General features: G+C 42.4%; 1 protein-coding gene across 5 annotated transcripts in view; it reads right to left on the bottom strand.

Annotated features, from left to right (window-relative positions):
* The window catches only part of hdac4 (histone deacetylase 4), a 126681-nt gene that overhangs the window by 99501 nt on the left and 11823 nt on the right, over positions 1-15357 (bottom strand). For all 5 annotated transcript variants that reach the window (XM_076875357.1, XM_024805444.2, XM_004559217.3 and 2 more), the window contains exon 2: positions 8524-8718. In XM_076875357.1, the coding sequence (XP_076731472.1) occupies positions 8524-8602 (79 nt within the window). In that variant the 5' untranslated portion in view covers positions 8603-8718. The remainder of the gene's footprint in view (positions 1-8523; positions 8719-15357) is intronic.

Here is a 15357-nt window from a genome sequence, read left to right as displayed (position 1 = left end):
CTCACAGCAAATACACCTTTCATAAACTACAATCTTTCTCATAGTTGGAGTTAACTCCAGTTAACAAGCTTCCAAACTCACGGGTCACAGCGAGTCATATTTCTTACCCAACTAGCTCATTTATCTAGCCAACACCAAGTCTAAGCAGACTCTTGCTGCTTCATTCATCTAATAGGCTGCTGCCTCTGAAAGCTGGAGAAATGAGCGTGCTACGCTGTGGTAATGGATGTAAGAGAAATCTGGTAAATTACGAAGTGGGAGGACGACAAACCTCATTTACATGCAATTTGACTGATGACGAGTGTGGCTGAACTCGGTGATCTCGCATAGATTAATTCAGGAAGTTTCCTTGTTCCCCAGAGTAAAGGCTTCATGTAGCCTCTGGTGATATGGGTATTCTAGATAATGCAGAGTTTTACGATCTTATGAGTTTATGATAATATATTTGGATGAAAACTGGGCTGTGGCTAGTCCGAGACACCAAGGCTTCCTGAAAAAAGAAAATCCCACTTCTATCACATTAGGAAGCCAGTTGTTGCTTCTCAAAGACTTGGCTGAAGTTTTCAAAGATCGCCTGCTGGAATATATTTCATAAGAGCAATATTTTTGCGTTATTTGTCCTTTCTCCTGTTTGGTCAAGAAATGCTGAACAAGATATTGCTGCTCTTGATGAGGTTCTGCTTTTAAAAGTAAGACTTCATCAAATAAATCAATAAAAAAAAAAAAAAAATCAGCCAATCCATTGTTCTTTCTGAATTATCATTATCAACTCAACCTAGAGCACTAAAACACAACCAGACAGCACCCAAGAGTTTAGTTTCTATTCCAAGTTATAGCCAGATTAACCACAGCCAATATAATTTCATTTCATATAATGAAATCAGTGGCAGTTGACCAAAGACAGCTTAATATCATTAGTATAATACATTTTAAAATGCTGTTATAGCATATGAAATCAAGCAGTGACACACCAGACTAATTTCAAAGTGTCTTCCTCCCATTTTTCCCCTCAGCTCGCCAATGATCGGACTAAGGTCGCGTTTTCATCTTTATCTGACTCTTTAAAAGTTCACAGGTCACTCTGTGTGAACGTAGCCTTAATGTTCACTCAGTTCACTCTGTGCGGCTAAATATACCTGAAAACATAAACTTGACATTTTGCATATCAACCACCCACTCATGTATCACTCCACATCCAAAATAGCAAGTGTGTTTATCCAAAACACAGATAATGCAGCACCACTACTGTGGCTTTGTGCGCTGCAGCCAACAAGCAGCTTGATGCTAACAAAAATATCACAAATCGAGGATCTTTCCATTCCACAAAGATCTGTTTTTTATATTACATTAAAAGATGGAACACACACACACACACACACACACACACACACACGAATGGCAATGGAAACAAGATATCTAAATATAGCTTTGCTTTTAATTTGACCAGCAACATCATTGCAATGTCATACGGAAGAAATTTTATGAAAAGCAATCTTACCTGCTATTTATTTAAGAAATTCTTAATAAGAAGCCAGTATGTCTCAAAAAAGGCTTCAGATTGCACACATTCACACATGCAAGCTGCCAAGTGCAACCACAGGAGTCGACTCTTGGCAGCTGAGCAGCTCCATTGGAGCAGTAGGAGTTCAAAAGGCTTGGTGAGCACACGGTTCAGAAGGAGGAACATAATACACTCACTTAAACAACCCTGATTTCCCCAGATGAATCTGAGTTATAAAGCCAGAAACCTCCACGTCTGAAATCGTCTTCCTCTACCTCAACAAAGTCACTTGTGCCATATTAGGAATCATCTCTTGCTGCAGACTGAATTTCATCAGTTAACTGGAGAACTGGTTGAGTAGTGCTGCTTAAAAAAATGTCAAGTCCCTCTTGGAATGGGTTGGTTTGTAGTACTGTTCAGTAAAAGCAACAGGCAGGAAGGTTTAGGGCCAATTTGTTTCCATTATGACCTTCTGAGCAGGCTAGAAGCACCAAGGCCCCACTCAAAGTAGAGCCGTCACATGGCAGAATCGTGGCACAACGCCCTACTGCTGCTGGCTGGTGCTGATAGAGACATTATCTTCTCACAGAGGAAAGGAATGAGAGAGAAGGAGGTTTCTGTGAATTAATCATGAATAAGATGCCGTGAAATGATGTCAGCTAGCAAAACTCTGAAGATTAGGCTGCTACTTTAAATGATGTTAACCAGGATCAGATTGTTTGGGGAGTATCACAATGAGAAGACAAGAACAGTCAAAAGTTCCACAAACACAGAGGGGGAAAAAAATAATTTAAAGGGCATGTGCTACACTCATTTCCAGTTCCATAGTTTTGGTATTCTTCCATGCAGGATTCACATTACAAAAATCATTATTAGTCATATCCTGAATCTCTAAATATACCTCCTTCTCTTCCCTTTAACCCCTACCTTCATCTGATTGGCTGTCTCTCACAAACAAAACATTTGAAGTGATCATTTTATACCTCAGCTCTCAATTTCTGGTGACAAACATCCACATTTAAACTTTGTGAAAGAAGTCGATGAGTGATGTTTTGATGGCAATATGCTGTTTTCTGTCAATAAGCGCTGCTTTTATCTGCCATTAGCCTCAGTTAGCTGCTGTTAGTCCCCATTAGCTGCTGTTAGCCAGCGTTAATAAAACTGTCTTTAATAAAGTGAACGTAACATTGTTGGGCTCTGATGCTAAGTGAATAAACTCTCATATGATGTGAGGATGTAATCAAACTGTGGGAGCTAAAGTGTGATTTTTAGGATACCTGAGCATAATACTAGCTGGCACCGTTAGCTTATAACAGCGGTCCCCAACTCCCGGGCCTCGGACTGGGACCGGTTCGTGAGTCGTTTGGTACCAGGCCGCGAGAGTTGAGGCTCAGGTGTGAAATGTATGGTTTTCAGGGTTTCTATCGGTTTTCAGCGTTATTTTGTTATCGTTTTTATCGTTAACTTGGTTTTCCTGGGTCTTTTCACGTGTGTTATGAATAAATCTTCTTTTTTTCGGTACCGGTACTAGTTTTATTTTGTTGTATTTATCCGCGACACCTTAAAGGCCGGTCCGTGAAAATATTGTCAGGCATAAACCGGTCCGTGGCGCAAAAAAGGTTGGGGACCACTGGCTTATAACCTGTTGTTGCCCTTTGGCCATCGAGTTCTCTTCTCCTCCACCTTTGGTGTTCCATGTATGTGGTCAGTTTTAGCTACATACGAAAAACACAACTATTTGCATTAATCTCTGTCCCAGCCACTGCATTTAAATATGGTGGGGCAAGATGATAGCTTCCACAAACTACAAACCCAACTCCTATGTATTTTTAAGAGATTAATTACAAGCTCATGAGAATGCATATGTTTGCTGGAAAATGTAACTACACACTATAATTAAGAATACAAACCTTTTTATGTATTTAATAACCTCAAAAATTACTGACAGACTGACTTTAAGCAACTGATAAAGCAGTGCAAGCATTTAGAGTCTGAAAGCCGAGCTTTTAGCTCCCTGAGATTGCTCGTACATATCTTGACCATGTTTGATATGCATAACTGTAATAGAGTATATTTCTGGGGGGGAAAAAAAATCATAACTGATCCACTAAAAATAAAATAAAAGCTCCATTAGATAAACCAAGACTATTACAAACAAGTTTACAAAAGTATGAGAGTATTCTAATATCAGCGACAGTCTCCAAATATCGGTTTAGTATTAAAATAAACGTTTCAATCTAAAAATAAACCTTCCTCTGCTAAATGAATTAGTCATTTCTAAAAGTTTATTCATCATCCATGAGATTAATCAGCAAAGCAAATAGAAACCTTGTTAAATGTCAGTTTTATCAGACCTGCATTAAAACCTTAAGAGGCAGAGTTGAGATAAGAGTGTTTAGACTGTGGTCTGAGTGGATGACTGCTTATCAGTTAATCTTAATCTATGGAACTGAGTCGCTGCAAAACCACCCAACTGTTTCTGAAACACGCAGTTTCTATTTTTAAAGCAACTTTCCTGCAAGGCAAGACCTGCTTTTTCAAACCACCAAATTGGTGCCACAAGTACAAATCTGCAGGGGAATGCCAATCATAGCGAGCGTGGCGGCTCCGTGGGGTATTTCATGCATTTTTAGCACGCCGTGGCACACAGAGTTAGAGGGACTCGGGGCTTATCCTCGGATTAATGCCTGGAAAAGTTCATTCTGCCCTGAGAGATCCAGGGTGCACAGAGTCCTTCCTAAAAGGGATTGTGTAACTGCTGGAACTTTTGATTTTGTTTTGTTCATAGAAGCAGGAGGATTACATCCTCAGAGACCCACCTGACCCACCTCCCTCTTCTCGGCTGTCCCCTGCTGAACTCAGCGGACTTCATCCCACAGCCAGATGGGAAATACAGCAGTACACGGATATTCTTTTCAGAGCTTTCTGCTGGGCAGAGGTCTTAAAGACAATGGGGCCCTCTTGCATTTCACTTCTAAATGTGAAGCCTTACGCGTTAATCTTAGAGGTCAATCATTTTCTTCATTTCACTACTTATGCCAGACCGGACATCTGGGAAAAACCCCATAACTACATACAAGGTCAGCTCATGCTGTCATTTCATTTCTTTTCCCCACAAAGCAACGTCACATGCAGCAAGTATTAAGTTTCAGGACAGCCTCGTTTACTAGCACGGCTGCTGAAAGATTAAATAAGAAAAGAAAAAAAATCAACACAAAAGGCCGGGTATGAGAGGACGTTAAAAATCCATTACCACATTGTCACTGCTACCAAAAACAGCCCTAAAAATAATCTAATTATGAAATGATCTTTAATTACGTGAAAGAACACTATGCATAACAAAAAACACAAAACCGCAATTCAGTACCGAGCTTCTTGTTCCAGCAGCGACAGCAGCAAAGCTCTGAATGCTTAATAAATTCTTCTGAAGGCTGCACCGCACGCTTGTTTCATCTGACAATGAGACTACTTGAATGGAATAGTCTGGAAAACTGTAGAGGGGAACACAATCATGAAGCAGTAATCTTATTTCTCCACAGCAGCTCCCATTGTTCTCCTAAAAATGCTTCTGTTTAGTCCGGTTCAGCTCTCATTCCAATCCATCACTCCATTGAGAAATATTCTGCAGAGCCAAGGATAAATTAGAACAATAACCGCGCTGCGCGATTTGAATGCAGCAATCAGGCTCGGATAGGAGAGAGTACCGTTGTGCTCCTCCAGCTCTTACTAGATAGCAGTAGCTGCTCTGTGCACGGCTGCAATCAAGCCCAGATGAATTGAACCACCTCGCTCTGTGTTCGACTTCCCTGATAACTTCCTCTGATTAAGCTCCTGCTTAATTCACTCTGCCTCTCGACTCTGTCGACTTCAGTCATCTTTAGACAACTTTCAAAACGTTCAGACTTAAACCATCAATTAACACCAGAGCCTTCTCCGATACAGCGACACCGGCCTCTGTAAATGAGGAATCATCGGCGTGGACCGGCAGGTGTTAAGCTCCCTTTTTGAAGATTATACTTCACTTGCAGTGGCCTGGCCCAGGCTAGCCACTCTCTTCTAATCCACCACTGCAAGCTTTTGATAGCTCCCACTGAGAGTCTTTATTACAATTTCTGATTAAAACCTGGAGCCAGAGAGAAAACGAGACAGACTGAGAAATTAGAGTGACAGAGGAGAAGGAAGGGCAAGTGAAAGAATTAAAAATTACTCCTATTTCAAATGCAGGAGCGTAAACTGCAGAGCAGCTGCCTTTGATTACCTTTAAATCTAATACTTGGGCTTAAATTTTGTTAGAGGAATGAGCTGACCCCAAAGGCCTAAACACGTATCTCATATTCTGACAGGAAACAGACCCTCCAGGAAAGACTACAGAATGAAACCCTACATTTTTAGTTTAAAACTGCGACATTAGCACCACTACTGAAATGCTAGAACCAGACAAAATTGACGAGAGCCAAGGGAAAAAAAAAATCATTAAGATCATGAAGAACGCACTGCCTCGATCAGTAGAGAAAACAAAACAAAACAGTCTTATCTGGTTTCAACTCCAGCATCATTTATGAGGCGCTTATTGTGCCGTCCTTCCTCCCTGATACTGAATAATCTCTGGGATAAAATCTACACATGGCTGTGGTCATCCCAAAAACATGAATAATTCACAGCCATCTGCCATAAACCAACAGTCTAAATTAAAAAAAGACCGAGGAGGTGCGATTCCTTTATTGTGATCACTTCTTTTATTTTGTGTGTGTTTGTGTGTGTCACAGAAAGGAAGTGTGGGTCTGCTTTTGATTCACTTTATTACGTCGTCACAGGAAGCGAGACGGACTCACGTTCACACCTACAGATTTAAATAATTAGCAATTTAGAATTCGCAGTTAACCCAACCCATGCATATCTTTGCACTGTGGGAGAAAGCCAGAGTAGCAGGAGACGTAAACACGTCTCTACCTTCTCGACAATTTAAGCCAATGTCTGCAGTAAATTAGAAATGAAATGTTAGATGTAAAATGTTATTATGTACAGGTGACTGTTGTATGAGGTTAGTGGAAGTCTCCAAAATGATCACGTGTGTAATTATCAGTAAGGCTGCTGGTTCTCAAATTTGGGGCCGAGTGATTATTTTACTCACAACTAAGCCTAAGACAACAGCAACAACCTCACCTTTAACCATGTGAATGGTCTGTTAAACAACGCTGCGATCATTTTATCTCCCCCAACTTTTTAAAGGCTGTTAAAGCCTCACTGCTGATTAGCACTGAAGCTCCACACCATAAAAAGCGATCTTCAGAGCTCCAACTATCAGTTACTTTAAAGCAAGTGGTTGTCATGTTGAAAGTGATATGTTAGTCAAGAATGTCATCACACCTACTACGTTAAAGTGACTAAGGTGCTTTTGCGGACATGAAGCAGACCCGTTAAGATGCCGCCAGCATTTCATGGTTTCAAGGCAAGAAAAAAATCCAGCGGGGAGTTTTCTTGGTCTCACTTTGTCAAAGTTTGTGGCTGCTTTGTTTACACATTCTGTCCAGACTGCAAACATAAAGCATAAGTACTAAACAGCAGCATCCATATCATCACAGAAGAGGAGGCTGGGGCCAGTCCAAGAGGCAAGAACAAGACTGAGACTGCACAATACACTCTGACCCAAGTGCATACAACATCCAGGATTTTTTCTGGTTAGACTCTAGAGGTCTCAAAGCTTTTTTAACCAGCTATACAAGGCCTCCAGCACCAGACGGCCCCTCTCTCTGTTTGTGTTCCAGGCCGGCGAGTCGCTATGCATGACGATTTATTGACGCAAGATCCCCCTCAGCCAGGACTGCCACCGATTACTGCTGCTGGAGAGAGGAGACGAGGGCAGGGAGAGGGGGGTAGACAGAAGGGGAAGGTCTTGCAGGGATAAGAGAGTTTTTCTGTGTGTGTGTTCTAGCTCTGCCTCCAAGGCCATAAACCCAGTTCCAAAATGCCAAGTAGCATGTCAACATGCCAGTCTTTGCCACCCAAGTTTAAATCAGACAAAAGGCTCTTTAGTCCTCTAAGTGGTGGTCTGAAAAAATAGGAAATGATGATCTGTCATACGTGGAAAAAGGCTTTACCAGAACTGCACAAACTGAAGGACGACAAGGAGAAAATGAACTGCTAACATGAAGTGAAACTGAGCAATGAGAGCTTAATTTCTGAGCTCCCCAAAGAGAAGGAACGTCTGGCACTGGATGAATGCTCTGGCCTAATGCAAACACAATCATCCCTCACCTATTTTTTATTTCATTTCATAACAGCTGACACTTGTTTTTCAAAAGATTTGTCCATCAGCAGATTGTTAGCTGTGACGTAAAAATTCCACCTCCCCAAATGAAATGAAAAACATGCGACGAATACAACGCTTCCTTTAACTAAACACTGGAGAAACGTCATCAATTCAGATTTATTATGTGAAAAAAACCAAAACTGCTAAGTTACATTTATGTCATATATTCTGAGCATGAGCAGGGAACAGAAATGACCAAAATAAAAAGGAAATGAAACAGGAAAACACGGCCCACTCCAACGATCACTTGCATAACGCAGCGTATTTAAGAAAAAGAAAAAAGAGGAAGAAGACCAAGAAAGAAATCAGTAAATATCTTTGGCCTGTGCCAGTTTTCCCCGTAATGTGACGACATGAATCCCCTCTGACGCAAACCCCTTTGAAAAGCCTTTTGGCAGGGACTCAACCATTTCTCCAAACACTTTTCAAAAGAATAGAAGGTGATGCCAGCAAGCTACATTGTGTCACACAGAATCTTTAGTACTGCAACAATTAATAAATGCCTGTGAAATCAATTTGCTGAACATGACCAACACAAGCAGAGCTTGATGGGAAGTGAGGACACAATGGACCTTTTGTCCAGTTAAGTAAAATAGAAAATCCAGACCTGTGCTAAGGAGGAAAAGAATATATACTTTTCCCATAACACAGCAGCTATAAATCTATTCAAAATAAACTGCCGTGTTTAAATTTTACATTTCTTATTTCTTACCTTGGCAACTGTGAGAGCTCATTGTTATGGCTGCTGTTGCTCGTGCAGACTTGATGTGGAAAGAGAGGAGCGAGGGCATCAGTGCGCCTCTGTCATGGTCACCATCGTTCGCTACCCAGCTCGACCAAAGAGGAACATGGATTCATCACACTGTGCCACAGAAGAAGACCTCGTTGGACTGCTTCACCAAACAGCCTGTGAGGAGGAGATACAAAAAAAAGCGGGGGATTTCATGCAGGCGCTCATTTATCACTGCAATATGCTCCAAATTTTTAAACAAACTTAAAACAAACACGTTTATGGTTTTTGCCATTCATTTATTCCTCCCTGCACAGGCAACAAAGCACAGACAGCCCTGCATGCCAACCAGCTTTCAAAGAACTGATGACCCCAGTTCAAAGTTTCTGCCTCTCTTCAGCCCCAGTTAAGTCTCTTGCACAAAACTGTCCAGGACATTCTGACACATAGTTGGTGAAAACCACTGACAATTAGAAAATAAACTGCACTGCAATTTCTGCTATTGCTGTTACAAAACAAAGCCAAGTGTTTAATATTCAACAGCAACTTCCTAATTGTTGTAAATCTGTTATAAACAGTCTTACAATTACAATTGTTGCTAAAAGTGAGAAATAAGGTGAAGAAAATGTGGCAAGAATCAAGTTAGGACACGGTCCTGAGTCGCACTTTCTCACATGCAGCACACAGCAGGAGACGGTCTGCAACAATGCTGGAAACACAGAGTTCAGTTTAGGTGAGAGTGTGTTCGGCAGGCAACACACATGGCTTGCAGAGAATTTCCCGGACAAATACCCTCTCCATTCTCACAATCGGACATCACGCAGCCTTTGCTCTGGGGAGCTGCTTCAGTAAATACTCTTTAATATTCAATCCAACTGGCTTGGAGATTTTCATTTTGACATAAAACTCTGCTCAGTTATACAGAGAAAAGTTCAGGGCAGCAGTGCAGGTGTTAGACAGCTTGGATTTGGTGGAGAAAAGCAGGAGTGGGAATTCAGTCTGTGCAGGGGCTGTGAAGATGAACTTCCACAACAGCTTGTGGGCTTACAGGACTGATGTTCTCCAATGCTGATGGTTGAACAGCCAAGGGAGCAACAGTGGGGCTAACTACGAAGAGGGAAAAAGTACAAAAAAGGCAGACTGGACATTCGTTTTCATTTTTAACACTCTGTTGCATATTTTGGCATCTCTTCTCCACAGCAGGGGCTAAACCAAAGGACCAACAACACAGCAAACAGCAACAAGAGTAGCCCACAGGGCGGGTTGGTCCACATATTTTTGACACTGCCCTCAAGTGACAGGAGGCGGCTACAACATGTCCATGTGGGTCTTCCAAACTTTCAGTGCACGAGCAAATTTAAAACGGAGACTAAAAGAAAGAGAACGGAGTGAAAGCAAACTGGCAAGTTGTATAAGATGTTTATTTTTTTATCAAATCAAAATGATTCATTTGAACCATCTGGCTTTACGTAAAATCACAGCATGTTTACAGAGTAATGCGAGTCACTATCAGAACTGTCATCACAACACTGCCTGAGCCACACCCAGCAAAGAGATTGAGCAGGTGTACATCGGTGATTAAGCACTGCAACAATAATACACCGCATTTTTCACATTTATGCATCAGAGCTTACGCCTTTGCAAGCATTTTAAGATTTGATCACATCTATTTTTTTTTTTTTTTTTTTTTTTAAATGACATCAGAAACAGCAGTATGCGACATTACGTGATGGCAGAGCTTCAGTTCATCCTTTGTCTTTTTTTTTATTTTATTTTATTTTTTTTTTAAATAAATAGGACAGGGGGAATGAATGAGAGAGAGAGGGGGAGAGAAAGAAAGAAAACCAAAGGGGAGAAGAGACGGTGAGAAGGGGGGGGAAGAGAGAGAAAAAAAAAAAGAACTCCTGGGTCACCTGTATGGAGAAGAAAAAAAAAAAACAAACAAACAAAAACAAACAGAGGAGACAGCAAACAACAAAGAGCAACATAATAATAGAGAAAACAAAGCACCATCACAATAAACTAGCTAGTCATAGATATCAGTATTTACTAAGTAATAAACGATATTGTGCAGCACGCAAGATAGACAGCGCACAGTGTGCTTTGAGGCAGCAGCCAAGAAAGCTTTAGTCCGCGTCTGTGAATACCCATGTGTGCATACCTGTGTGGATCAGCATGCTTGCATTCCAAAGGTTTCTCCATGTAATGATCTGCTAGGGAGTGTGGGGGGGCCACAGCCCCGTCCTCCAGGGTGTGAAGCGGGTATGGAGGAGATCAAAACTCCAGACATCCAGAGGCCCCCAGAACACAAGAGACCATGGAAGACCAACAGAGGGGCAGCCGCGCCACTGTCCCAGTAAGAGCTGAGGAGAGTCCCAGATGAGGGCTCGCCCAGCAGCCGCGGAGCAGAAGTCAGTCAGAAGGGGACAGGGGGGGGGGGGGGGGGTAGCCTCCTCTGCACCCTGGTGACATACCCCCACTCCAAGGCCCTGCATGTGTGGGTGGTTGTGGAGGAGCGGGAAGAGGGAGGCAGCTGGAGATGGGGAGGGAAGGAAGGGAGGGGCAGGTAACCCCTCCCTGGGGCCAGCTCCCCCGCTGACCCCAGTAGGCACTCCCACCCTCCGCGACCCGCCAGGGAAGGGGGGCCCAGGCCCATCAGACCGGGGCCCAGTGCAGTAGCGCCCCCCGGCTCCACAGAGCCCTGGACAGTCCACCCAACCCCACCACAGAGAAAACTGCACCCACCCCACCAACCACACATCTTCCAGACTACATAAGACGGTAAACGCCCAGGCTGAGATCTTCCTCCACCTCTCCTGTATCTCCCCCTCCTGCAGAGAGTTCCTGAAGAGAAGAAAGCTCCTGCAAGATGTGACCATCCCCCCCACCAGTTGAAGAGCCCCCCAGGCGGCTCGACGCACCGGCGGCACCCTGCTCCAGGGCCGGGCCCCCATGCACCCACCCGCCCACAACCCCGGCAACACACCAACCAGGACCCAAGCCCCCGAGGCCCAGCCCGGGCCCCAGCCCAGAGACGGAGCGCCCCCAGAACCTCACGCCCATCCCGGACCCACCCAGGGGCAGCCAGGTTGCCAGGTCAGTAACCCACGTCCGTCAGCACAGACCCTCCCCTAGCCCCGCTGCACGCAGCCGCGAGGAAACAGTCACCTGAGAGCCAACAGAGCCCTCAACCGGACGTGACCGCTACCCCGGGTTGAGCCCCCCAAGGAAGATGCCTCCGGGGAACCCCCCGACGCCCTAAGCCTGTCCCTACCCCCTCACCAATCACAACAGTGAAGGCGGGACCAAACTATGACCCCCCACCCCCACTAGGTGATGGAGCTGATAAAAGGGGCCCAGAGCAATTGATCTAATGTGGTGGCAGAGGCTGTGTCAAGACTAATGTAATCTAATAGATAATTTCTATATTGGTTAGAATTAAGATTATTTTTATTTTTCCAGTTCATGAGGACTGTTTTCTTGGCTATGCATAGGGCAGTGAAGATCATATGGGCTATATTCTTTTCTGAAGTGATATTATCTAAGCTGCCCAACAAACACACTAAGGGGGAAGTTGGAATGTTACATTTCAGACACTTTGATAAGTCTTCACATATCTCGCGCCAAAACTTTTGCACTGGTGGACAGAACCAAAGAGCGTGGATGTAATTGTCTGGTGTATTGCCTTGACAGTGTGAGCAGTTGTTGGAAGATGTAAAGCCCATCTTGAACATCCGATGACCTGTATAGTGCACTCTATGAAGTATTTTGTATTGTATTAATTGCAGACTGGGATTTTTAATTAATTTAAAAGTTTTTAAGCAAATCTGAGACCAGAAGTTTTGGTCTAGGTTGACTGATAAATCTGCTTCCCACTTTGCAGTAGGAAGGGATATTGATTCATCTAATTTAGAAAGTGTTCTGTATATTTTAGATAATAATTTGGGGGATTTAAGAGTAAGAAAATGTGCCGCACTTAGTGGTGTTTGTAATTCAACTTGACTGAGGTTAAATTTCTTTTTTACTATGGATTTAATTTGTTGATATTCTAAAAACCTTGTCTTGTTGATCCCATATTGTTCAACTAGTCTGTCAAATGGAATAAATTCTGTTCCCTCTAATATATGTTCTAAGTATTTAATTCCTTTACAACTCCATTCTGGGAAATTAATCATATTATTGTTTTGTAATATGTCAGGGTTATTCCAGATAGGTGTACGTTTGCATGGGATTAATGAAGACTCCGTTATTTTTAGAAACTCCCACCATGCTGTTAGAGAAAAGCTGATGTTGATACTTTTAAAGCATTCATGTCTTTTGATGTTTGAGCTAATAAATGGTAGGTCTGAAATCTCTAGATCCTTGCATAGTGCCTGTTCAACATCTAGCCAGGGCTCAACTAAGAAGGTATGTTTTGACCATTCTGAGATGAACTGAAGCCTGTTGGCTAAGAAGTATTGGTGAAAATTAGGCAGATCTAATCCTCCTCTATCCTTGGTTCTTTGTAGCGTTTTTAAGCTAATACGCGGGGGTTTATCTTTCCAAAGGAATTTGGAAATATATGAATCCAGAGATCTGAACCAATCTTGTGATGGTTTGTTAGGGATCATCAAAAATAAGTAATTTATTTTTGGCAAGATCATCATTTTTATAGTGGCGACCCTTCCCATGAGTGATATGGGTAAAGATTTCCATCTAGTCAGATCGCCTTCTACTTTCTTTAGAAGTGGGATGTGGTTTAGTTTAGTTAAGTCTGAAAGCTTAGGAGAGACATTAATACCTAAATATTTAATATTTCCGGATTGCAGTGGGGCAGAGGAAGAATTATGGAAGGAGCAGTTAATGGGGAGAACTGTAGATTTTGGCCAGTTAATTGAATAATCTGAAACTCTTGAAAACCAGTTTATTAAAGTAATTACCTCAGAGAGGTTGGTTTGTGTGTTTTGCAGAAAAAGCAACACATCATCCGCATAGAGACTGATTTTATGTTCTATGTTCTTACATTTTATGCCCTTAATTGTTGTAGCCTGTCTAAATGCTGCTGCTAGAGGTTCGATAAAAATTGCAAAAAGTGAGGGGGAGAGTGGGCATCCCTGTCTGGTGCCCCTCAGGAGACAGAAGCTGGAGGATGTCTGGTCATTTGTTCTGATACGAGCCGTTGGGGAATTGTATAATATTCTTATCCAGTTTATGAAAGAGTTTCCAAAACCAAATTTGTGTAAAGTTGCGAATAAAAATTTCCAATTAACTCTGTCAAATGCTTTTTCTGCATCTAGAGATAATATTATGGCTTCGATGTTTTTATCGTATGAGTAGTCTATTAAATTAAGTAATCTACGAGTGTTTGTTGAGGAGTGCCGACCTTTTATGAAACCAGTTTGGTCAGGATGAATTAAGAGGGGGGTCATTTTCTCTAATCTCTTTGAGAGAGCTTTGCAGATTATTTTAAGGTCTACATTTAAAAGAGAAATTGGACGATAGCTTGAGGGAAATAAAGGGTCTTTGCCTGGTTTTAGCAGGAGACTAATGTTGGCAGAATTCATATTTGGTGGTAGTCTGCCCTTTTCCTCGATTTCCTGCAACATGCTGTGGAATACTGGTGCCAAAATTGTCCAGAATTCTTTGTAGAATTCTGCAGGGAAGCCGTCTGGACCTGGAGCCTTATTATTGGGCAGACTTATCAGGGCTTCCTGGAGTTCACTTGGCGTCAGTGGCGAATCCAGTTCCATTGCTTGACTGTCTAGTAATTTTGGAAGAGTTACGTTGTCAAGAAACAGATCAATTTCATTTTTAGATGGGTTTATTTGTGGTGAGTATAAAGTTTCATAGAAATCCCTAAAAATGTTGTTTATTCTTCCAGGATCATATATTGTGTTCCCCGATAAATCTTTAGCAGCACATATAGTTGTTTTTTCTTTATTTATTTTTAGCTAGAAATCGACCTGATTTGTTACTGTGTTCAAAATGTGTTCACATCTATTACTGTTACACTGTTACCGTGTTTGCTCCCACAGTTTGCATGGTCGGCCTGGGAAAGTCACTGCCTAAATGAAAGGCTGTAGTAGAGCCCCAAATGAAATGCAAACAGAGGCTTCATGAAGGCTTAGACTCACCTCTGAGTCAACAGCAGAAGAAAGAGGGGAAGAAAACTTTTCATACTGCCTGGTGTTTGTGTGTCTTATGCAATCAAAACTGCAAGCGGTGCGCAAACAAACACACAGAGAGGCCTCTGGCTCTTCAACTTTAACCGGCAGAAACTAAAACTCACCTCTGTCACGTCTAACAGGTGTCGGCAGAGCTGAAAACAAACATGTGGTAATGAGAGCTGCAATCAGTCCGTTTAAACCCCACAGCGGCTGCAGCAAAGTGCGTCTGCGCTCCCTTCTCTTTCTCAAACAGACACGCTCGCTCTTTAAAGCTGCTAAACTGAATTACTGTCACATACCTACGTTCAGTTCTGTTGCGCAGAAAAATAAAACTTCATGGAAACGTATTCCTGCCAACAGTCTCCAGGCTCTTACCTCAGCTATCAGGAATTACCATAAACACCATAACAGTCCCTTAAGTCTAGAACAAAATCTGAGAAACCAGATTATTAATTGCCGTCAAATGTGAGGGGAAAAAGTGTCAGAGTACTGATGGGATAACTGCCACTTGTGACTTTGAGAAAAAGATGAATGTGTTGCTATGACAAAAGTCAAAACACAGTATTTCCACTCTTTGAGTTGAGTGTGCTCTTCATAGCATCTTTCAAGCCATTGGGCAAAACAACAATGGAAGAGGTTTAGATGTCAGTCTGAATTCCTGATAAGGGTG

This window comes from Maylandia zebra, linkage group LG16, assembly GCF_041146795.1.
Source record: "Maylandia zebra isolate NMK-2024a linkage group LG16, Mzebra_GT3a, whole genome shotgun sequence".
NCBI classification, from domain to species: domain Eukaryota; kingdom Metazoa; phylum Chordata; class Actinopteri; order Cichliformes; family Cichlidae; genus Maylandia; species Maylandia zebra.
This window is presented reverse-complemented; position numbering and strand designations above follow the sequence as displayed.